At 46.8% G+C, this 25,447-nt stretch overlaps 1 protein-coding gene across 1 annotated transcript in view; it reads left to right on the forward strand.

Moving 5' to 3' along the window:
* The window catches only part of EGFR (epidermal growth factor receptor), a 209,573-nt gene extending 189,131 nt beyond the window's left edge, over positions 1–20,442 (forward strand). The window contains exons 21-28 of the mRNA XM_049641278.1: positions 6,406–6,561; positions 7,477–7,552; positions 10,788–10,934; positions 12,385–12,482; positions 13,860–14,027; positions 14,431–14,478; positions 15,194–15,296; positions 15,973–20,442. Coding sequence (XP_049497235.1) covers positions 6,406–6,561; positions 7,477–7,552; positions 10,788–10,934; positions 12,385–12,482; positions 13,860–14,027; positions 14,431–14,478; positions 15,194–15,296; positions 15,973–16,331 — 1,155 coding nt within the window. The 3' untranslated portion in view covers positions 16,332–20,442. The remainder of the gene's footprint in view (positions 1–6,405; positions 6,562–7,476; positions 7,553–10,787; positions 10,935–12,384; positions 12,483–13,859; positions 14,028–14,430; positions 14,479–15,193; positions 15,297–15,972) is intronic.
* Positions 20,443–25,447: the final 5,005 nt, after the last annotated feature.

The following is a 25,447-nucleotide window of genomic DNA, read 5'->3' on the forward strand; positions in this document are numbered from 1 at the left end:
TGAGCAGGGGTGTGAGAGAATGAAAATCATGCTGGCTGAAGAACTAGGAAAAGAGCTACAGTCTGTTAGTCTAACCAGGGTGTCGTGGCAAACAGACACTCCATTCTCTGGAACTTCAGATGCACAGACTCCTGGTCCCGCCTGGGCTCTGGCCTTCCCACTCAGGTCAGCTCCCTCTACGCTCCAGGTCAGGATTCATCAAGGTGAGGTTCAAGGTGCAGCCCAAGGGTGCTGATTCACCACTGACCTCTGCTCTGTCCTCAGAAAGGACGACTTCCAGGAGCTGATTCCCCTGCAAAGCACCCTCCTCCGTAAACACCTAGGCAACAAGACAGATCAGCAACAGAGCCAAACAGTAGATCCAGTTACCAGAAATTTCAGTTATTTGGATTATTTTTTACTTATTCTCGAATGTTCCACAAAAGGTTACGGTTGCATTTAATCAACCTAAATGATCGCTTTGCAGGAAGTCATTAAAAAGCCAAAAGTTACTGTGCTATTAAAATATCAAAGCATCAAAATACCAACGTTTAGATATTTCACTTCGTCATTTCTTGGGCGTGTATGTGCCAGTATTAGGAATCGTGTGAAATAGATGTATAAATAGGATGAAATTTCTTATCTCCCCAGTTTATAAGCCAGTGAGGGAACCGGAGCCACACAGCTAGCAGTGTTGCAGGGAGTGAATGGTCAGAGCAGGAGAGCTGGGTGCAGGGAGGACAGACTCCCGCAGGCTGCTATGAAGAACACACGGGGTCCGGCAAGGTGGGCTCAGTCTGTCAGCCAGGCACCAGGTGCTGTGAGGACAGTGGGGAGGGGACGGGGGGGATGGGCAGGGGATGGGCACACCACCAGCCTGTGGCTTAGCCTCGAGAGTTCTGTGCTGGAGACGTGAGTGAGAGGCCTGACCCGCCTGTTGGCAGTGAGCACACAGTGAGAGGTGGCCATCCCACAGTGTCAGGAATGCAGAGCAGCTCAGGGGCTGAGAGCTGGGCTGCTGCGGGAAGGGAAGGGCAGGGTGTGGAGCTAGAGAGGAGGAGGGGAGGCCCCGGCAGGGCCCCGTAAGCCCCAACAAGAAGACAGCTTCGGATGAAGAAAGCAAAGGGCGCCTCTCGGGAATTTGTTCACGATCAGACTTTTTGGGAAAGTGGAGGAGTCGCGGCCTAATTCAAGCTCACGGCAAAAGGGAGGGAGAAGTGTGGGTGGATTTGGCAGTTTGGGGGAGATGATGAAGGGCTTTCACTGGGCACCATCCTGAGTGTTCTACATGGATTAACTTATTTAACCATCTGAGGAGCCCAGTTTACATATGGGGAAACTGAGGCACAGACATGTGTAAGTCACTTGCCGAGGTCTTGAGCTAGTTAAGTAGCAAAATCAGGACTGGGCCCCAGGCAGCCAGTCTCCCAAGTCCATACTGTTTTGTATTCTTTTCTTTTCTTTTTTTTTTTTAATATATTTATTTAAAGTCAAGTTAGTTAACATAAAGTTTCAGGAGTAGAACCCAGTGATTCATCACTTACATATAACACCCAGTACTCATCCTTAACAGGTGGCCTCCTTAATGCCCATCATCCATTTAGCCCATCCCCCACCAACCTCCCTTCCAGCAACCCTCAGTTTGTTCTCTATAGTTAAGAGTCTTTTATGGTCTGCCTCCCTCTCTGTTTTTATTTTTCCTTCCCTTCCCCTATGTTCATCTGTTTTGTTTCTTAAATGTCACATATGAGTGAAATCATATGATATTTGTCTGACTTATTTCGCTTAGCATAATACACTCTAGTTCCATCCACGTTGTTGCAAATGGCAAGATTTCACTCCTTTTGATGTCTGAGTAAAACTCCATTGTATATATAAACCACATCTTCTTTATCCATTCATCAGCTGTTGGATGTTTGGGCTCTTTCCACACTTTGGCTGTTGTTGATAGTGCTGCTATAAACATCGGGGTGCGTGTGCTCCTTCAAATCAGCATTTTTGTAGCCTTTGGATAAATACCTAGTAGTGCAACTGCTGGGTTGTAGACTAGTTCTATTTTTAACTTTTTGAGGAATTTCTGTTCTATTTTCCACAGTGATTGCACCAGTTTGCATTCCCACCAACAGTGCAAAGGGGTTCTTCTTTCTCTGCATCCTCGCCAACATCTGTTGTTGCCTGAGTTGTTAATTTTAGCCATTTTGACAGGTGTGAGGTGATATCTCATCGTGGTTTTCATTTTCCGTACTCTTGCACTTGCTGTCATGGCTCAGGGCAGAACCCACAGACCAGTGAGCCTGGCTGGTCTCCTGTCCCCTCACAGTAGGATGTTGGTGCCAAACGAGCCCTGTCTGGGATTGGAAATTCTGACACTTTCTACCTCTTCTGGGTAGGGGCTCAGTGGTAGGTGAAACATACTATTGAGTTTACTCTGCCAAATCCATCTGCCAACCTCTCTACTTCCTACTTTGTGCCATTTCCGTACTCATGAAGTCAGGGGTCAATGGACTCCCCGTGGCTGTTTATGAAATAGAACAGAAATGGATCCCAGCCTCTCACTCTGGACTCCTCCCAAGAGTTGTAGGATGCTGCAGCCCTCGGGGAAAAGAGTCTGTAAATGTCAAACCCAACCACCCCCAGTCCTTTCTTCTTCCGTAGGTGGTATGCCAGAAAAATCCTTAATATCCATGTGAAGCATATCCCTGGGCTTCTCTTGTGTGCATACAGGTTCCAAGCTGGCTCTTCAAATTCCCGTATAACCTTCGTATTTCAAAATTCATCCTAGCTGTCCTGTAGTAATTAACAAAAATAAATATGTTGATTTAAATTAAAGAGAGGATCTCTCCAGGAAATGAGCTCCCCAAAGAGGCCCTACTGAGCCTGTGCTGATACAGCTTCCTGTGGTTCTCTGTGTAGATGGGCTCTTATCACGTCTCTTATCTTTGCTGACTGGTTAAAATATAACTTTGCTGGGCCCTGAGATGGTCTTTGAAACTGCCTCTATAGTGTGGGACAGAGACTTGATGAACAGAGTTTTATCTAAGTTCAAATGAGCCTAATCTTGCCGCCCCCAAATCATCTCTGATTTAAACCCCTCTGGCTGATTAGCTGGTGCTCCAGAGGATGTAAACGGCTCTTTCCTCCCCATTCCCAAGGCTTCTCTAAAGACTGATGTTCTGAGAAGACGTCACAATTTATTAAAGTGGTTCTGGTCCTTTAAAGACCGGAGGGTCTTTTTGTTTGTTTATTTGGAGTTTCTTCGACATCTGAGGCAGCCTTTGGGCCAGCATGCGAGTATCAGTAGGAAATTAGGTCTGGGTCCCAATGGTGGTCTTAAGGACCCAGAGCGCTTGGTCTGACCGGCCTCTAGACCCTCTGGGGCGGCTCTCAAGGTGGTCATGTGGGTGCCGGGACCCCAGCGCCAGAGTGGCTTTCTTTGGAGGTGTATTTGAAATGCCTGGCACATCATCAGTGCTCACAACTGTCCACTGCTCTGATCATTCATTCATTCATTCATTTTTCAACAACTTTTGTGCAAATGTGTCCAGTGCACAGATTGTTAGGCATTCCAATAGGCAGAATGAAAGGTCTGAGATGGTAGTTAGACGAAGCTGGAAATTCCCTCTAACGTCCCCCCTTGGGGGTCTTGTGAACTCAGAGCACAAATTTGAAATAAAGCGAGAGGGATAGGGCAAGGTTGACGGGCTCCCGTGTGTCAGGACTTAATGTGTGATCATTACTATATGAATGTGCAACAGCTACGTGATCCCTACCACTGAGGAAATCTTCGGGAAAGGTCTGATGAGCACGCAAGCCATGCAGGGTGGAAGGAAAAAGAGAAAACAAGGGCAAGAGAGAAGGAAGGAGGGAGAACAAGTGAGCTAATACAGCTTGGAATGCACATGTTGCGCTAACCAGGCGAGAGGCCAAGCTCAATTAACCCTTTTGGAATGGGTAAGAGTACACCATGTTTAATAGAGGACTTACTCTTGTATAAGAGACAGGAGGACCAAGCAGGAACCAAAGGAGAAAAGGAAGCTGATGAATGGAGCCCCCTGTGAAGGGGTCGTGGGGAGAGGTGACAGGGCGTAGTAAGTCAGCCTTCTGTTTGGAAGTGTTTTTTCAGCTTCTGTTCCTTCCCTCTCACTCTCCACATGCCATTCCTAAATAATAATCCCTAATTTGGAAACGCTGTCCCAGGGAGAGGCTGCTGGTTTCCTCTTGAGTAGACGTGAGCCCTATTAACCTTATTATGCAGCACCTGAGAAATCTTAGAACGGGGGCACTTAAGTCAAACAGTATCTTAAACATTCAGGAACTTTCTAGATAGTACCACAGAGAAGAGAGACGTGGGAATTAATCATTTTTTTCCCAAGGAAAGAAAAACATTGAAGCCCTCAAAAATAGCCTGCAAAGACTAATTACTGGTAGCATCTTCCTAAGATCCTACTTTCCTATGAGGGTTAGTTTTGCTCTAGAAAGAAAAAATTGGGGGCGCCTGGGTGGCTCAGTCGGTTAAGCGTCCAACTTCAGCTCAGGTCATGACCTCACAGTTCATGGGTTCGAGCCCCGCGTCGGGCTCTGTGCTGACAGCTCAGAGCCTGGAACTTGCTTCGGATTCTGTGTCTCCCTCTCTCTCTGTCCTTCCTCTGCTTACGCTCTGTCTCTCTCTCAAAAATAAATAAACATTAAAAAAAATAATAAGAAAAAAATTTTTTTTATTTTTTTTTTTAACGTTTTATTTATTTTTGAGACAGGGAGAGACAGAGCATGAACGGGGAGGGTCAGAGAGAGAGGGAGACACAGAATCTGAAACAGGCTCCAGGTTCTGAGCAGTCAGCACAGAGCCCGACGCGGGGCTCGAACTCACGGACAGTGAGATCGTGACCTGAGCCGAAGTCGGACGCTTAACCGACTGAGCCACCCAGGCGCCCCAAGAAAAAAATTTTAATGCCACTTCACTAATAACATCCATGCAAAAGGAAGCAAAGAATTTGCCAGAAAATCTGGGAATCCATTCCTACCTACAGGTACTCCCTGCCATTGCCCCAACATGGAAGTCCCGCCATAGCTACGAAAAAGCTAGAGAGTAACACGGGGTCAGTGAAGCCCATTTGGTTCCATTTCATGCATTTCAATAAGCATTTCTGTGCCTGTCTTTACTGGGGACCTCATGAGTGTCGGCTGTAAAGGAGGTTGGAAACCTGGCCCATTCTCCCGGCTGGTGAGAGAGAGGCACATTTGTGAGTTAAGTGGGAGAGAATGTGGGACAAAAACATAAGATGTCTGCAGGACCTAATGGCTTCTCCCACCTGCCAGACTGGCCCGGCACAGAGGTGAGAGCTGCCACGCTCATGTCAACAGGTTGGAGCTTGGGAGGGTCCCAGGGAGCTTGGCTGAGCCAGGCAGGCATGGAGCAAGGAGGAGTAGCGGCCGGAAGTGACCTCACCTGCCAGCAGGAAGTGCATGCGACAGACCCCAAGAAAGCCGTGGGCAAGGACAGGAGTTGAGGGGTAACACTTCTGGGAATTCAGGTGTCAGGCAATGTGCTGGGTGCTTCTCAAGTATTCTTTCTTTCTTTTGCTTTAGCAGTGACTCTGGTTACAACAGAATTAGGGCGGCAACCCAAAGAGGGGGTGGGAAGGGCCACCTTGTAAAAGCAGATGCAGTATCCACGTGATTGCAATGAAAAAAAAATCAAACTGGAAAAAGAAACAATCTTCTCCATTGGTAGCGAATCCCGTCAGGTTGTCCAGGGAAGCAGGAGGGGAGTGTGGCTTCACATCACCCAGAAGCAGGGCTCTGCCCCAGCCTGGTGAGCACCCTTACCTTCCCTGCTTCGTAGATCAGCTAAGCACAGGGAAGGGGACACCAGGCAGGGGGCGCAGTTGCCCGAGTCCAGACAGTCGTCCAGCCAAGTCTCAGCCCTACAGCAGACTTCTGGCTCTGTCACTATTTAGTAGGTAGTTACTGGGGCACATGGGTGGCTCAGTTGGTTGGGCGTCCAACTTCGGCTCAGTTTGTGGGTTCGAGCCCCATGCCGGGCTCCGTGCTGACAGCTCAGAGCCGGGAGCCTGCTTCGGATTCTGTGTCTCCCTCACTCGCTGCCCCTCCCCTGCTTGCACTCTGTCTCTCTCTCTCTCTCTCTAAAAATGAATTACCATTAAAAAAAAAAAATTTAGTAGGTGGTTACTAGTGTTGAGGGTGCAAGTAACTGTGTCCTGCAGGGGAAGCACACAGATGGGTGCAAACACAAGTCCCTGACGCAGAAAGCTCAGAGCCTGTGTGAAGATGGCCTCAAATCCCTGTGTGCAGGCACCAGCTCTCCCCAGGGGAGCGCCTTGCCATCTTTGTATGAACCCAGGTCCGTGCTCTCCAGGGGAGTCGGCTAACCAGTGCGTTCCCTCACCGCACGGCCCCATGTTTCAGGGCATGAACTACCTGGAAGACCGGCGCTTGGTGCACCGTGACCTGGCAGCCAGGAATGTCCTGGTGAAGACGCCACAGCATGTCAAGATCACAGATTTTGGGCTGGCCAAACTGCTTGGCGCCGAGGAGAAAGAATACCACGCGGAAGGAGGCAAAGTAAGAAGCTGGCTGGTAGACCAGCAAGCATTTTCTTGCCAGCAAACTGACCCATGTAGGGGACCTTCTCAGAAGTTCTGGGTGAGGTCACAGCAGCTGCCCTGACACCTGGGTCGAGCCAGGGTCATCTTCTGGCCGCGCAGGCTGGAGGCGCTGCTTTGAGAGCAGGATTTGCTGGCAGAGTAGGTATAGATGGTTCTATCACGTCCAGAGGCCAAAGCCACGACCGAGAGCCAGCTCTGTCTTCAGGTGACCGTTGGCCAAGGTTAGGTTTCAGCCTCCTCCTCCAGGATATAGCACCCTTCAGAGGAGCATCTGGGAAGTGTTACAGCTAATTTGGTGGCACACAGCTCTTGAGGACATCTTAGAAATATGGAAAATTCCCCATGCTGTTCTAGAGCTCCTGAGGGTCTCCGTGACTCTTGTAGAGTTGGCTCCCTCCTCCCAGACAGGCTTGAGGGTCCTCCGGGGGGCTCTCTCCCAGCACTGAGGGGTGCAGGTCCCCCAGGATTTCTGAAGCGGCTGTACCCCTCTTAAGCTTCATTCTGGCCTCTATGGCTCCAAGCAGCTTCAAACACCCCTAAACGTGAGGTGGCTAGGACCACAGTGCACGACCAGGGCCCCCAGCCCCCAGCAGGTGCACCCAGTTCACCAGAAGAGCCCACAGACCAAAGGTCCTCAGCTGGGGCATTTATGAAACTGCATGTGGGGACCAACAGAATAGCCCTGTTTTCTACCAGGTGTTAAACTTGCTCCTCCCGCTGGCGGGGGGAGCACTGCTCCTGGGGTACTGGGGTACAGTGGCCTGGCTCTCCCACATTTGTCACTTGTAATTTGTTCCAATGTGATCTAGTTTTTTTTCAACAGAGGGAAGCTAACAGTTTACCTTATTACTTTTTCTCTCATCCTTCCAAGGTGCCTATCAAGTGGATGGCTTTGGAATCAATTTTACACCGAATTTACACCCACCAAAGTGACGTCTGGAGCTATGGTGAGTCAAAATCTTGATGCTAATGAATGCGTACTGAGACTAAGCCGGCTTGTATCGTTTGTTGATTTACATTATATGCTCTGTCATCCAAATACTGTCTTTTGAGACAATGGCTGATAATAGTGTCCTCGTTGCTGTCTGTTATACTAAGGACATGACAAAGGAAATTGAGTCTAACTACCACACTGCCTGTCACTGGAGATATCAGTGAACTAGTCAAGAGGGGGGAAAGGGAGGGAGAGAGAGCTTGGACTTAGGAAATGCCTGTACCTGCGACATCAAACCAAACTTGACCTCTTGCCATGGATTTGAAGTGAACCAAAGGCAGATGACAAATGAGGTTTCATGGGGAAGAGTTTCCGGGTAGAGAAATGAGGTTTTGTGATGGACTAACTCAGTGGCTGTTGTTTCCTGCAGTGAATGGTGGTCTGTGTGTATCAGAGAGAATGACTTGACAAGAGTGCACTGTGAGGATGTGTCTGTGGGGAAAAAAATAATAATAGTAGGCAAGGGAAATAGTTACTGCTTGTGGCTCTAGTGAGGACATCTCATCGGGACTGACTCTCTGTTTCCCCCTCCAAATCTCCCCATGGCCCTGCACAGGCCTGTGCCTCTCCTCTCAAACACTCCTTTCCCATTCTTGCCTCATTGCCTTTGTACAAAGGACGTCCTGAGCCTACAAGGGCCTCACCATTTAAGAAAGTGTCACTAGCACATTTTCACTGACTGCTGTGCTAGGCACCCACATCTGTTCACAGTCAGCCCTCACAAGTCCAGCAATTTGCTGGAAGGCTGCCAAACAGCTCATCTAATATATTTATCCATGAATTATCCGTCTATTTCCCCTATTAAAGCAATGGGGGTGAAGGGGTGGGGCCACCCCCCTCCGTAGAAATGGGTACTTGGGGAGAGAAATATTGAAACAAATTTCCAAGAGTAATTTAGTTATTGTAACAAAACCAAATCATTCAGGATATCATCTGTTTAGTGTTTTTTTTTTTCATAGTACTATTGACTTCCTAATATTCTAAATGTGCTTTAATTTCATGGATTTTTGTCTTCTGCTGAGAATGCAAGCTTTACAAAGACAGAGGTCTTTGTGGGTGAACAAGTGAATTTTTACACGTGCCTGTGAGCGGGGCTGCCTGCCATGAATGAACCAGATGAGGAAATAAGTCTCTTCTGATGCCTTGTTAGTTCAGTCATTTCCAAGATATGTCTACTCCCCAAGAGGGATAGGAGGAAATGCTTCTTTTCCTGATCCTGAATCCCGGCCAGAGGCATCCGCATTGTCACCTCCCTCCCTCAGTGACACCATAGCAAGAGTTGCCATGGGTCTTTTCTCTTCCTGTTCTACACACATTCATCTATTCTCCAGACAACAGGCAAAAACTATTTTTAAACTAAAGCAGGCTTTTACTTCTCTGAGTATCATCCTTCTTTGGTTTTCCACGTATGTTCCAAATAAGACCTGAGCCCCTAACCACGGTGGGTGAGATCACAATCACGACAGGTCTGGCTTGTCCAGGATCATGTGGCCGCGTTTCCATTCTTGCCACTGGCGTGAGCCAACTCACAGTTCGTGAGTTGATCCGCATTTGTTGAATCAATGAACACTCTCTACAGTTCTGTGACTTAATACCTTTGAATGATTACAACCAGTATCAGAGACTCAGCATCACTATGGCGGTCATGTGGTTTTCATTTCGGCAGAAGATGTGCTGTCAGCCATTAGGATCGATCTGCTGTCCCTGGCAGTACGCTGGAATTGTTAAACCGTAAGCCTGAAGTTTTAGTTTAGAAAACATATCCTGTTACCCCACTCTCTAGTCCCCACTCAAGACAAAATATTTTAATAAATTTGGAATGTATGTGTTATGCTTAGGAGTTGAAAAGAGAATTTGTGCCATGTTTCAGGCCCACTCAAACCTTGACTTCCCAGAGGAATTGTGCACATTTAAATTTTAATGTTTCTTTATTTTTGAGAGAGAGAGTAAGGCAGAGGGACAGAGCACGAGTGGGGGAGGAGCAGAGAGAGAGGGAGACACAGAATCCGAAGTAGGCTCCAGGCTCCGAGCTGTCAGCACAGAGCCCGACGTGGGGCTCGAACTCACAAACCGTGAGATCATGACCTGAGCCGAAGTCGGACACTTGGCCGACTGAGCCACCCAGGCACCCCTCGATGTGCATATTTAAACACAATGTCTAAACCTAGTTATAGGAGAATTCATTGACTTCATGGATCTGGAGATGAGTTATTTTTTCATCCAGTCCATATTGACACTGGTGAGGAAGGACAGGAGAATCTACTTTCTTACCCCTGAACCATTACTTTACTCCATTTTTCACTCCTGCATGTTGCATATTCAGGTCATTCAGTTTGGTGATGGCCTCTGGATGATCCAAGCAGACCTGTGGTAATAGGTATCTAGAGGCCAGCTCTAAAGAAAGTCTGTCATCAGACCAATTGGATTATCAGGAAACTGCCAGGATCCTGTGTCTGTCCCTCTCCATGCAGTCGAGGACCTGGGCTCAGTCCCACCAGCCTCCTCTCTTAGTCTCCCCAGTGCTCCTTCGCTGTCCAGGTTTCTAGAGCAGAGAATTCCGTCAAGGGAGGAGGCACAGAGATGGAAGGATCGTCAGAACTCAGGGAGGGCCTGGAAAAACACCAACTCTAAGACTGCTTTGCTTTTTTTTTTTTTTTTTTTACTCATGATGCTTGATGGCTTTTTGAAATAAACGGTATGGTGTTTTTAGGTTTGTTAAAAAGATTATGGGGTTCTCTGGTTTCCAGTTTTTATTATCATTTTAAAACGTGCAGTGTATATAACCCTGTCTGTAGGTCTCCATCTTCCGTAGATCCAAGTCGTTTAGGGGAGATGTCTGAGTGTGTGACTCCTGCTTCCTTGCATAATAACATGTATGTCATTACGGTGCTTGTGTTGTCATTGTTGCTGTTACTGAAGTTTACCATTTATTGGCCACTTACTATTCGCCTGGCCTTGTCTGAACATTTCCGTTGTGTTATCTCATTTGATCTGCACAACTGTCTTCTAAGACAGATGCTGTTATTATCCCACTTTACCCAAAGGTAAAATGAGTCTTCCAGCACTCAAGCAAATGGCCCAAAGCCACAGGAACATGGGTTTTTAAATGTTAGAAACATGTAAATGATGACTAAAGACAAGGCCGTGTGATTATTATCGACTCGTAAAGCAACTCTTCATCCTCTCAGGAGTCACCGTTTGGGAGTTGATGACCTTTGGGTCTAAACCTTACGACGGAATCCCCGCAAGTGAGATCTCGACCATCCTGGAGAAAGGAGAGCGCCTCCCGCAGCCACCCATATGCACCATCGATGTCTACATGATCATGGTCAAGTGTGAGTAACTGCTGTGGCCATCCACTCTTGCCTAGCTGGACCTTGGCACTCACAGCCCCTTGTTGTGCCTGGAAAGGCATCACTGCCCTTAGCCAAAAAAATTGAGGCCTCTGATTCCCTGAGGAAATATTGTCACATCTTTACAGCAGGCACTCAAGTCCAGGAACATCTGTAAACACCCTCTCCCAACATTCTTCAGGAAGCACTTGCTTGACCCTTTGAGCACTGTGACCTGGCATGTGCCCATGTTTGGAAGCAAATAAATAAAATCAAATTCCTCCATAAGCCATTACACCGAAATATTCTAGTCTCTGAGTTGCTCAATGAAAAAGGCACTCCTCATTTTGAGGCCCGTTACCAGAGAGACAGAATGTTTTTAAATGCCTGACAATGAGTAAGCACATGAGGCTAACAGAATCAACATTTGTGTCTTGACTTCAGCCTTTCAAATAATAGATCAACGTGAGGTCTTGTGCAGTGTAGCAAGTACACATTTTAATCTAAATAAGAGTGTGTAACTTGATTGATGCTGTTATTCCACACGTTCAGTAGGCTCTGAAGGTAATGTTATACTGATGAAAGAAGGGAGCACAGGGGGTATGATAGGGCCAAGTTGATGTAAATATTACTGCCTTTCTGAACTTCAGACCACAGAGGTAAGCTACTCTCACTTCCTCGCTTTGGGCCGGGGAAGCTGGGGCCCAGAGAGGTTACATGATTCCTCTAAGGTCACATAGCAGTCTGTCCAAAAATAGCTTGACATCCTGCTGATAGAAAGTAAATGTGAACCCTCAAGAGACTCGAGGATTTCCAGCTGAGAACCGTTCCTCCAGCTTGTTTGATCCAGACTTAGATCGTTGTGTAATCAAATGTGCCAGCGAGGTTAACATGTGTCTTAAGGAAGACTCGGGAACACCCCCCTCGCTTGCGTGCTTGGTTACTGAATATGTAAGACAATGAAAGCACCAGGATGGGAAGTTCCCAAACCCTGAGGCTGTTAAAGAAAGTCCCTAACTTTCTCTAAATTGAATCTAGTGTCCGGCTTGCAAGACTGCCAAGTGAATATAGACGAGCGTGGACATCTAGGGAGGACTTTGCCGGAGAGCCTGCACGCCAGGGGCTGCCTACAGTCAGAGCAGTTCACAGATAGTGTGGCCCCCGATGCTGGGTCACTTGCGGTGAAAATGCCGGCACTCCGGCTCTAGGAAGAGTAGGCATAGAAAATTAGAGGATGCTCCTGTCATTCTGATTCAAGTGTACTGTGTCATCACGGTCTGTAAACTGTGACCAACGCTCATCTGCCAAGACAGAAACGTCTATCACAGAGATTAGGTTTCTGCATCACTTATTTGCCTACAAAGAGGTCACCATAAATGCCCCCATGAAGCAGTGCCATTTCTATCATTTCTTTCAGGGCCTGACTGTACTGTTTTCCTCATTCCTTCCCCAGGCTGGATGATAGATGCAGACAGTCGCCCGAAATTCCGTGAGTTGATCATTGAATTCTCCAAAATGGCCCGAGACCCCCAGCGCTACCTTGTCATCCAGGTACCGGATCACAGTCTGAACTTCCACTGGGAGAAGTCCCTCTGATGGGCGTCAAATGTCACTGTGTTGCATCGTGGGCCAGCTCGGCCTCCCTGTCTCCCAGGTCCCGTCCTTAAATCCTCAATGCATTTGCAGCAAGCCTTGAACTAAGAGGAGGGCATGTGTGGTGCCTCCAAGTTCATTTGCCATTCCCTTCTAAAGTCTAGTGCCCAGACACACCCCCTTCCGTATGTCACCTTTACATTTCAGTTAGCCAGAGCCTTCGCGCGGACTGATGGAGAAGCGGGGCTTGGTGTCAACCAATCTGGCTTCAGATCTCTGGCTCTCCACTTCCCACTTTAGGTTAAAACCAAACTCACGGGGCTGTTTTAATTGAGTCAGTGAAATAATGAATGCAAAATATATCGCATAGCACCCAAAGGTGCTGCTTAGCATTCCAGTGTGTGTTGGGGGGTGGGGGAGAGGGGGTCTCCACACACCTCCAAGCAAGCAGTTCTCTGACACCAGCTGGGTGTCTCTCCCCAAATCTCCATGTGTGCACCGGCCTCGAAGCTCTCTGACCCTGGTCCCTGTGGGTTTATATGGAGTCTTCATTAAATAGGCATTATTGATTAAATTACTGACCATGGGGACTGATGCAACCTCCAGCCCCTCCCCCATTCCAAGACATCAGGGGTGAGACGGATAGTTCCAGTCCTTGGGTGTGGTCCTAAAGCCACTCATTAATGTAGCAAAAGACACCTTTGCAGCTCTCATCACTTCGGAAATTCCTGGGGTCTAAGAGTTCTGTGTCCTGAGTAGGGATAAATTTCTTATTACAAATGACCACAGCACCTAACAGCATAGTAACACTCAATAAATGCTGCTGCTTCGCCCCTGTCTTCTTCCTCTTATGCTGTTTCTATTTTATTCAGGGTCTTTTATTTTATTTTATGTTTATTTATTTATTTTTGAGAGAGAGACAGAGAGAGACAGAGCGTGAGCATGCTTAAGCAGGGGAGGGGCAGAGAGAGGGAGAGAGAGAGAATCTCAAGCTGGCTCTGTGTCGACAGAGCAGAGCCAATGCAAGGCTTGATCTCATGAACCGTGAGATCATGACCTGAGCCAAAATCAAGAGTCAGACGCTTCACCAACTGAGACACCCACCCAGGCGCCCCTCGTCCAGGGCCTTTAAAACATCAAAGAACTTTTAGTGTCTTAATGTCAATAGGGGAGGGAAGGAAGTGGCTAGACTTCAGAGAACCAGGGTGATTTTGTTATAACTAAATTGGTGAACAAATAGGCCTCCCTGTTTGTGACCACAGATCCCTCCTCTAGGCAGGAAGCGGACTAGCATCTCTCTGGGCCTCACTAACTGTCTCACAATCTCTGCACCAGGGAGATGAGAGAATGCATCTGCCAAGCCCTACAGACTCCAATTTTTACCGCGCACTGATGGACGAAGAAGACATGGAAGACGTCGTAGATGCCGATGAGTACCTCATCCCCCAGCAAGGCTTCTTCCACAGCCCCTCCACATCCCGGACCCCCCTCCTGAGTTCTCTGGTAGGAAACGTCATTCACTCTCAAGCTGTATCCACTGGTTTGAATGACATGTTGAGAGAAAGTGAGAGAAAATGAGACCCATCTAGTGGAATGTACATAGAGTCAAAGAAGTAAATTTCAACCCAATGGTCAAGCCAATGTCAGAATGAACCAGTTAAGTGTATGAATTCTCTTATTGCATTGCCTCTACTGGATCATAACCTTTTTAGGTCTACTAAGGATTAGAATTAAATCAGAATGAAGCCTAGTTTTCTAAAGCTAATGGGTCAAGACGAAATTAAGCACCTTTGTTATATCTCCTCCATGAGACCCCCCAGTCAGTGGAAATGGGAGAGAAGATGCAAGTGTACGATCAGCAATTTTTTGTTTATCTTTTGTTTGTTTGTTTGTTTAACTCTTTCAGAGTGCCACCAGCAACAATTCCACTGTGACTTGCATCGATAGAAATGGGGTATGTGTGAACAACTAATAAACCAGGATTAAACAACAGCTCTGGATCAGGGCTGTCTTGGACATAGAAAATGCCTGTCTTAACCCAACTAATCTTGATTTTCCTTCCTGTATCTCCTTCCTTTCTTCCCTGGTTGGTTTCCCTGACCCCTACTCTGAGGCCAGTAATAGCTATCACTTATCACAGTGCTGTTCAGTATGTGGTTGGTGGGCTTGGGGTAGCAGCATTACCTGGCAGTTTGTGAGAAATGAAAACTGTGGAGCCACCGGCCCAGACCTACTTACGTAGGAATGCTGGAGGCAGAACCGAGCCATCTGTGTTTGAGCCGGCCTTCCAAGGGGTGCTCATGCTTGATCACATGAAGCCTTGATCCAGACCCATACTTACCAAGAGAGAAGCCGCCAGCCACACGTGTCTGCTTCAATTTCAATCGGCAACCACTGAAGAGCACAGATTACGGAACATTTCTGTTGTTGCCGAAATCCCTGCTTCACAGCACTGACCAGGTCCCTGCCACTTGCTCTGTGGTCTGTGAGCCAGCAGCACTGGCATCATCCGGGGGGTGGGGGGAGGCTTGCTGGAAATGCAGAATCTCAGGCCCTCTCTAGGGCCTGCTGAATCAGAATCTGCATTTTACAAAATCTCAGGTGATTTTTATACACATCGAAGTCTGAGCAGCACCGACTAATAGCCTTGCCTTCTTCCCTCCCCTCAGAGCTGCCCCCTCAAGGAAGACAGCTTCTTGCAGCGGTACAGCTCAGACCCCACTGGCACCTTGACTGAGGACAACATGGATGACACTTTCCTCCCGGCACCTGGTGAGTGGCTAACGCTGAACACGGTCATCGGCTTCCCCAGGCAGCAGGGCCAGCCTCCATCCCCTGGTGCCCAGAGGACATGCTTCCTTCAGGCTAATCCGGAGGTGGGGACTCTGGCAAATTCACAGACACAATGTAGACAGTGAGAGGCAGAGAAATACAAACCGACCGAGCACACGTGAGGGTCTTTGTATTGAGCTCAAGTCACGTCCAGGTTGGAGGTGTGCTTTTAGAATCAATCAGAAGACGTTCTAGAATTTGAAGCAGGCATTAAAGGCGTGTGTGTGCGTGTGTATGATTGTGTGTGTGCCAGTGAGTGTGTGAACACGTGTGACAGATTCGATCCTGGCTCCATTCTTGGCCCATGAAACATGTATTTTCCTAATCCGAGCTTTATCCCCAGACGTACCATACCTGTGTGCACACATACGCCTCAAGGCGGGCCATCTTTTTCCAAACTTTAAATTGGCAAGAGACAGATGTGCCAATTGCTTTGAGAAATACAGAAAGGAACGTAATTTACTTTGCAGCAACAGCCAGAGAATCATCCTCCCAGCTGTCCCTACGCTTGGTTGCCTCAGGGAAGAATATTGATAGGGTTCAGATGGTACACAGCAATCCTGCTTGGGACGATGCTTTGCTGAGTACTTCACCTGCGATTTCTTTTCCATTTCAGAATACATAAACCAGGCTGTTCCCAAAAGGCCTGCGGGTTCCGTCCAGAACCCCGTCTATCACAATCAGCCTCTAAATCCAGCTCCTGGCAGAGACCCTCACTACCAAAATCCCCACAGCAATGCAGTGGACAACCCTGAGTATCTCAACACCCACCCCACTTGCGTCAACAGTGTGCTCGACAGCCCCACCCTCTGGGCCCAGAAAGGCAACCACCAGATTAGCCTGGACAACCCTGACTACCAGCAGGACTTCTTTCCCAAGGAAGCCAAGTCAAATGGCATCTTTAAGGGTCCTGCAGCTGAAAATGCAGACTACCTAAGGGTTGCACCGCCCAGCAGTGAATTTATTGGAGCATGACCACGGAGGATAGTGTTGGCCGTCACAATCTCCAATGTTTCAGTCCCTGGGTCAAGCCACGGCAGCTACTCAGTGCTGATAGTCATGCCCACGTTAACTCTTGGACCCGTGGACTGGTTCAGCCATATTTGCTCCGATGGGACCCATCTTTCATGCAGGAAGTTCCCCCTACTTGGATGCACTTTGGGGAAGTTTCTGGGACATTCCTTTGTCTTTGAACTGTGAGGCCTCCACAAAAAAGGCATCCAGCAAGAATATTGTCTGTTTGGGCAGAAGTTCACCTTGCCATGAGGTATATCTGATGAAACAAACTGTGTTAGGAGTTTAATTGCTTGGGGGCCCTTGGGGTTTTTAATTGTCATTGTTGATTTTGTTTATAATGGGCTTTTCCAATGAGGAAGAAGCTTGCTTGTAGCACTTGCTGCACTGAGTTGATCCAGGCCCAACTGTGACCAAGAAGCAAGGGTCAGCGTCTTCCAGCTAACATTTGATTCCACTGACTCTGCTTCATGATTCTTCCATTGCAAGACAAAACTAGAAGTGCTCTATGTCCTGAGAGGGACTTATTGGTACTGTATCAAATCATACCAGGTACGAGAGGATAAAGCCACTTTGAACCCTTCCTGACTGAAAAAGAAACGGAGCAGGGGAGAACTCTTCTTCAGACTTCTTTTTATACAGGTTTCCTCATGGTACTTACTCTCCATTGGTTGTCCAGCGTTTTCTAGTATTAAGTATTAGACTTACTTGTTTATTTTCCATTCCATTGAAACTCAGTATGCTTTCCCTGTCAGTAGGAGGAGACGGTACATCAAACCATAACCAGCATCGGCTCGTATTTAGACCAATAGCCTTTAATCAAGATGGAACAATAATGCAAAAGTTCACACAAGAACATGGCTCTCAAATTTGAGTCTCGAAGGAAATACATCAAGTCCCTTAGGGGTCAAGGAGTGGCCATATATCGGGACACTGCTGAGGTACAGCCGCTCCTAAAACACTTTCAGCCTCCCACCACCAAATTAGGCTACTTATGGGAGATAATTTTCTTTTTATGTCACTTTAGAAGATTTTTACTCAAAGGGTACTTTTTTCCTTTCTGATGAGCTGCCCCAAAGCGCCCGCCTCGCTCTTCGGGAATGAAGGGATCCAGGCTCTGAGTCCCCTGTGCGGGAACGCACAGCCCTTGCCGCTGGGGGGCGCATTTTACAGGTGGAAATAAAGACAACATTATATATAGGGGAAGAAAGTGGTAAATATGAAATCAGAGTTTGAAATTGATGACAATGCCTTAACGACATCTACGGGTATTTTAGAAAAAAAAATCCCTCTTAAAACAATTTCCCAGTTATTGGAAGATCCAGATAATTTAGGACGTTAAGTGTTTTTCCAACCTGTGTGTCCCTGTAACCCGATCGGTTCACGGCAGTGCTTTGTATACAGTGTTTTAAACACCCTTAGTCAACATCCAGCTTATCAAGGGAAGAATGTTGCAGACAGTATTTCCGGCCTACAGATGTGTTCAGCCACACACACACACACACACACACACACACACACACACAATTGTCCTTTTGCTATTAAATTATTGACTCTCAGGTCAGGGCCGCACAGCTTTGTTACCAAAATATTGATCTTGTCCCAATGGTATTCAATACTCTTAAGCAACTATCCCAGCCCAGCATAAGCACTAATGATAGAAAAATAAATAAAACATAATCCCAATTCCCAGAAATTCACAATTTGGCCAAGGGAATTGACTCATAAAGGCCAACCTTAAAGCAACATGATGGGATGGTAGGCAAGACAGGTCTGCCGAGCACGGACAGCACAGAGCAGGGAATAGTGGATGGGCCCTGCCTGGGGGGACCTGGCAGGCTCCTCGGGGAGGGAGTGGTGGAGTTGGGTCAAAACAGGACCAGGGTCTTAGCCACAAGGGAAATGGGATGTGTGTTCCAAGCAGAGGAAAACTTGACCAAGAAAGCATCTGCCAGAGGAACCACTAATGAAAGTGGGAGAAAAGCCTGCCTTAGGTGGTCTTTACAAACTGTCCCTTTAAGCCTGGGAACTAGCCTGTAACATTCCCAAGTGCCCTACATGTGGGTCCTTATGGGGATTTGAAAATGATGAGCAAAAAGATTAAACATCGTTCTAAGAATCTAACACGTTATGCCATTGTCAGTAAAGCCCTTCTGTTATTTATTCACCTCAGAACATAAATATTTTGATAAGTTTCTCCAGCCCCAGGAAACAGAATGATGCACATTTTTGTCACCACTTATTCTTCAAGAAGCAAGGGACTGGTGAGGGAGAGCAACTGAATGTGAGTTCAACTGTAGCAGTTAAATCCTAGTATTTTTGTAATTTACAATATTTTACTATAACATAATAAAACGGCGAAAACTATTCAAGCTTTTTCTTTTTTGTATTTCAGCTTTCCTGCATAAAATCTGGTTGCTAAATTATCTTAATTGTAGGACTGTGTTTCCCAAAATGTCCTCACAATGGCTATCCAGGGAGGTGCAGAGGGGGCTTGTAGATGCTTCAGAACCTGAGAATGCAGAGCCCGAGTCAAGAGCCCCAGCCATCACTGTGGGCAGATGAGGAGAGGGCTCCCCTCAGCACCAGTATTTCCGTTTCATGGCCCTGATTGGCCAGGGTTCAAAGCTTCTACTCTGTCTCTTCAGTTCCTCCTTGTTGACACTGGGTTCAAAGACCCTGGAGAGAGCCTGTTCCTTCCTCAATCAGTTCCTGGAAACGTTCCCCTTGACCCCACCTTAGATTTGGTCTTTGGAAACAGTTCAGGGAAAAGTAGTTGGAAGTGAACGCTTACAATGGGCCAGCGTCCTCACACGTCTCGTATAAACTTTAAGGAGTCCCTGCCGTCATACTCTATGAAACACACTTTTGTCACCTCACAAAGTAAAAAAGATGAATCTTCCAAATTCTAGATTTGCTGAGTGCCAGTTGTCACTGGTTTTATAACCAGGAGCATTGTGGAGGCACCATATTGCATTCCAATTGATAACAAGGCTTAGGTATTTGTTGAAAGTGCTTAATCTGAAGGATTCTGACTTAGTTTGGCTCAGGTGCAGCCTGGGCCCATGGGCTTTTCAGAGCTTCCCCAGCTTATTCTGATGAGCACCAAAGTTTGGGGGAAACACTGGTATAAAGGAAAGGCCTATGGGGAGGCCCGTCCCTCAGCTGGAGGCATCCCGCTGGCCTGTTGCACACTCTCCAGGCCTCAGGTTACACAAGCAGGGGTCAAGTTGCTGAGTTATGGTGACCCACAGATCTCACCCTTGCTGCCAAACAGAATCACCTGGTGAGCTTAAAAAGCAGGGCAGGGTCCCTGCAGACCAATGAAGGGGACTCTCAGGGTTCCCCACGTGATCCTAATGGGCAAGCAGAGTTAAACCCTCACCTCTAAGGTGACCTGTAAGGTCGTCTATACCATGCCCCCAAGTCAGGGCCGAATAGAAAAGCCTGAGTCAGGTAAAGGAAGGTGGTGGAGTCCTTAAGATTCCTGAGACTTGCCCACTCGTGACTGTTCCAAAGCCTCTAATTCTTCGTCACCGGCAGCTTACCCTGAAAGTGGCAAATACCCAAACCTGAGCCTCCATAAAGCCCCGGAACAGTTTGCGTTTTCTAAGTTAGAAAAATCGGTCTCTCTCACAGTGAGGCGCTCGCCGCAAGTGACAGCTGGTGGAATTGCCCTCAACGTCTACTTTGCATTTCTCTCTTTTGATAAGTGAACGTTTTTATTACAACGTAACAATCTGTTTATATTTCCTTGCCCACGGGCTGTAAAACCTTACTGAAAAGAAATCCCTGCCTCTATTACCAGCCACACCTGCCGTATCAGGGGCATACATTTTTGTACTATGAAAGACACACTCACATAGGGTTTGTAAATGTTAATCTATTTTTGTAACTTTTTTTTGAGGAATAGTAGCCTCTCTTGTAGCACTGAACTTTGTAAGGTATGTTTTTAGAAAAACTCATTTTTCTACTAAAAGTTAGACTGAAATAGAATCAAAAGTCGAAACAAATCTTTGAAGGGATTTAATTAAAGCAATGGAACGCTCCTCTTTCTCATAAAAAGGCACAGCCTCATCGCAGAGCTAAGCTAGGTCATTGTCCTGATAAAGAGGAATCATGCCTTTTATATTTATAAAATGAGAAAAGGTAAAAAGCACATATGGTTTAGTCTTCCGCTAAAGCAGGCTCTCTCCATGTTAGAGGAAAAGAATGACTTTGTTATTGCTAACACGGATCCAACTGCATGCTATGCTGTACTCAACTGCCAGCATGATCCTGTCGATGTAAAAAAAAAAAAAAAAAGCAATAATATAGCACTTTGTTGGTTTATATACACTAATCTGACTTTGATACAAATTATTTTTATTTTTATATTTATAGCTGATATGCATTTACCAATAGACTAAACAGATCTGCAGAACCCTAATAATGTTCAGCATGTTTTGGTTACTCAGTACACTGATGAAGTCCATGTTTCCCAAGCCTTCTCATGACCTCACCTTCCCATTCCCGAAAAAGTGTTCTCAGCCCCTGGCTGCACAGTGAAATCCCTTGGGGAGCTTTTGAAACTAGTGAGGTCCAGCTGCACCCCAGACCAATTCAATACAAATCTTTATGGGTGAAATCCAGGCATCCGTGCCTTTGAAAGCTCCTAATGGTCATTCTGATGGACAGCCAAGGTTGAGAACCACCAACCTAGGTGCCTGGACAACTTAACGCTTCAAGGACCTCAGTGCCAGTTGCTGCGGGGGAGGACAGGTTCTGTGACAAGCTGCCCAAGCACTAGAAGGGAGAGGTTTAACCAGCTGATGAAAAGGGAAGGAAATGTGGAACAGATAGGTTTTTCCATTCCCCCTATTACAGGTGGACTGGTGGTATAATAAAGGTAGAGAGCATTCTCGCTGATGGTCCAACCAACATGGCACCCATCATAAGCAGGTAACTTTTGTTTGCCCGGCTAAAATAAAACATTGACATATATGTTACATTATAAAGGGGAGACATTAAGAAGATTGTGTAAGTAGCTGGATGGCTTTTACAAAAACAATAGTCCAAGAAAAGGATTCTTGCTTTAAGAAACACTTTTATATATTTTCCATAAATTGCATCTGGGGAAAAAAAAACCTAAAGCAATTAGGGTTTTCTCTTCCACGGTTAAAACTTTACGGCCACGTTACGCCCTCCGAGGTCACAGGTCTGTCCTGTCTAAATTGCCCACAAAAGTTCTTACTATGCATCCCCACCCTATCACCTAGCAGACGAAACTTCAAGGAAAAGCATATTTTTTTTTTCCTTAGGTGCATTTAATTGTTATTTTTAAACCCTTTGACCTTATTTGGTTACAAAATAATCTTATACTGTAACACCATCTCTTGGAAATGAAGAGATCCTATAGATCTGATGCCTGATAATCAGGGTGACCATGTCCAGTTAACAACAGACAGCAATACCTTCATTTCTAAAACAAGCAAGCAATAGCTTTATAGCTTCTATATATGGTACGTCTTAACAATGTAAAATTTTGCTGTGATGAAAGCAATATGTGTACAAATGAAAAGCAAGATTCTCTTTTATATGGTTTACACTGTTGATCAGAACATGTTGATTGTATATTGCGTATTAAAAAATTAGATGTATATTATTCATTGGTCTTTTCTTATAAGTACCTTATAAATAATAATATTGTATCATTTGTTAGCGATGCAGTGTTGACAGTAGTTATTAATCATATCTGACCTACTGTAGATGTTCTTTCCCGATAACTTTTTTAAATTAATTAATAAACTTTATTTTTAGAGCAGTCTTAACTTCAAACACTGAACAACTGAGCGGAAAGTACAGAGGGTTCCCATATCCTCCCTGCCCCCCACTCCTGCCTCCATTGTATCGTGTCCACACCCAAGTGGCCTGGGAACTTTTTAATGTTTGGAGGTTTCCTGTGCGAGACTGGGACTCCTCAATGCCGTGCTGTGTGGCAGCAGCGTGCGGTTTGACAGGGGTCTGCAGCGTCTTCGCACCTGTTCCTAGGACCTCCCCTCCCCTGATTTCCTTCATGGTGGAGAAACACAGAGCCAAGGGGAAATTCCTTTTTTTTTTTTTAATTTTAATTTTATTTTTTTATGAGTATGATTTGTTGTCAAATTGGCTTCTGTACAACACCCAGTGCTCATCCCAACAAGTGCCCTCCTCAATGCCCATCACCCATTTTCCCAAGAGGGAATTCCTCGGTGGACGGGATTTTCCTATGGCAGGCACCAAAGCAAACAGAAGTTTTGTTGCCATTCTGCTAAATCACAAATGCTAGAAGCCTGAGGAATGAACGAGGCATACCCTTGTGTGAGGGTCCCGCCCCCCACTCTGGGCTGCACGGCTTACACCTTACCACCCACCTCCCTTACATCTGAGGGCTTTCCCAATCCATGAGGACTCCATGTGGCGGGAACACTTATATCCTATGCTTCCTGTGAGCCAGGAAAGTAACCACCAGCATGGAGGGAAATTGTTCTGCCAAAGTCAAGGTAAATGTTCTGTAAGAACCCGGTTCTCCAGCTAAGTACTTGAACACGTAAGGGAATAAGCAGTTTTCTCATCTGTAGTAACCACAGAGTGCGAGTCAAAGGGTGTAAACCCATCTCAACAGCTGAGGGAAAGCCAACTTGGCGATGAAGCAGGTGCCAGCACTGGGGAGGAAACTGGAAACGGGACCAGCAGCTGACCAGCTGGGAGGTGGGAGGGCACAGGGCAGGAAGAGGTGGGCGTGCGGTTTTAAGTTGGCTTTAGATTGTGGAACTAGCACCTGGAATCCCCTGGCCCTGGCCTGGAATCGTCCACAGGGCTTCAGATTTCTTTGACTTTCAGTGCTCTGACCCCAGAGAATAAAGCCCCAACTCCCTCTGCCACTGCTTTCTCCTGGACCAGCTGGTCGCCACACAATGCTCTACCTTGTTCCTGTTACACAGGAGGACAGAGAGCAGGAAGTGGGGCTCGGCTGGCTCACGACCACCACTGATCCCTGCAGGGTTGACTCTCATCATTTCCAGGAAAATTGCAGCTTTGTTTTTGTGTTGTTCATTCAGAAGATCATCGGTCGCCTACATACAAACGGAGGGCTGAGAGTAAATTGTAATTCATGTGGAAGCAGGACTTCAGGATAACCGGGTCCCTGAAGAATAAGCAAATCGGGAACTTTCCAGTTCCCCATTGTGGCCCCAGGCTCCCCTGGCTTCCTGGCCTCCTGACCTTCCACACGCTGGTATTGTCAGGCACCTTGGGAAGGAGTAAGCCTCTTAGAGCTCAAAGCCTTCGATTAGGGGGTTTAGCCCCACATAGAGAAAGGCAAATGTCAGCAAATGAGGTAGACTTGGAGAGCATTATGGGGCACTGGCCCCCTCAAGCCTCCAATGTCATGCCCAAGGGAAGGCCATGGCTTATGATCCCAGAGGAGTGCCCTTACCTCAGGGCAAACTCCCTAACACCATAATCTCCACCACCGCCCCACCATCCTGCTCCCCATAATTCCAAGCTGAAGCTCAGGACAAATGGAGTTTCAGCTTGAAGAGATTTTGCTCTGGGCCAATAATCTTGTGAAAGTAATTATAACTACCCGGGGAGAGAAAAGTTTTCCCAAGAACTGGAGGGTCTGAAAAGGAGGACAGAATTCTTTTTCTTTGGGTTTCCCTTTGCTCGGGGCTTGGGCAAGTCCTCCAGACCTTGCTCCTCTCAAGGTTTTTCCTCTCTACCCAGAAAGGACATCTAAAAACTTGGGTAGACCGGGCGCCTGGGTGGCTCAGTAAATTGAGCGTCCGACTTCGGCTCAGGTCATGATCTTGCGGTCCATGAGTTCGAGCCCTGTGTCGGGCTCTGTGCTGACAGCTCGGAGCCTGCTTTGGATTCTGTGTCTCCCTCTCTCTCTGCCCTTCCCCCACTCGTGCTCTGTCTCTCTCTCTCTCTGTCAAAAATAAACAAACATTAAAAAAAATTAAAAACTTGTGTAGAAAAGCCCTAAGAACAGATCTGATGTCCACCCTACTTTCAAAAATAGTAAACGAAATACGAGAAAGAGCCTATGGGCATATTTGTAATTAGTCCCTTGAAGGAGCCTCCCATTCTGCTCCCCATTAGTCACACTGAGAACCCTGAGAGATACAGATCATGGGAAGAACAGCCAAGTCCACACTCTGAAATGCTTCTACAGATTTTACCTTGAATCTCTCTCCTTGCCCGGGACACTGAGCTAGAAAAGCTGGATGCTAGGGTCTAAAGGAAATAAAAATATATCCTTTACCCCATTCTTGAAAGCAACCCTTCTGAGCCCAAGCAAAGCGCATCCCTAGTCCTAAATCCAACACGTGTACACCTGGAGCAAGAGAACAGGTGGACCCGTGGTGCCTCCCACTGTGTTCTTACCTGTGGCTCAGTCCCCCACCGTGTAGGCCACCCCTGGGCCACTCTTTGGCATGAGATCAGCGCAGGTGAAGATGCTGAACAAGCCTCCAGCCTGGGACCACTTGGCAAGAAATCCCCAGGATCCCGGACCTGAGCATGGGGCAGGAGAGGGAGGGCAGGCTCCAGGTAGGTGTTCCCTTGCCTGAGAAAGGGTACAGTCCATGGAATGGGAGGGGGAGGCGAGAGAACAGTCTGGGGAGACTGGGGAGGTCTACAACCCAGGGTCCCCAACACCTGGGACCAGATGTGGTCCCATTTGCTCAAGCAAATGAGACCTGATAACTTAATAGAAACTGGGTTTCTTTAATTCCAGTTTCCAGGAGCCTAAAGGCCAATTCAGTTTCTAAAATGCACCATCCTTTCTTTTCTTTAAACAGTGATGTAAAAAACAAAAACAAAAACAAAACAGTGATGCTCCATCTAGGTGAAAGCGAAGGTTGGAAAAAGAATAGCATCCTCCCTTCTACTTCAGATAGAGCTTAGTGCCACTCCTTACCAACTGTTTTTATTTCTAAATGGCTTGCTTTTCCCTTTGCTATGTTTCCAGAGCCTTCTTCTTTCATCTTTTTCTACTGTTGACCACAAACAGAAATGGGCAGATAAACCAACAAGGATATTTTAACCTACAA

The sequence above is a fragment of the Panthera uncia genome, chromosome A2 (assembly GCF_023721935.1).
Source record: "Panthera uncia isolate 11264 chromosome A2, Puncia_PCG_1.0, whole genome shotgun sequence".
Taxonomy (NCBI): Eukaryota; Metazoa; Chordata; class Mammalia; order Carnivora; family Felidae; genus Panthera; species Panthera uncia.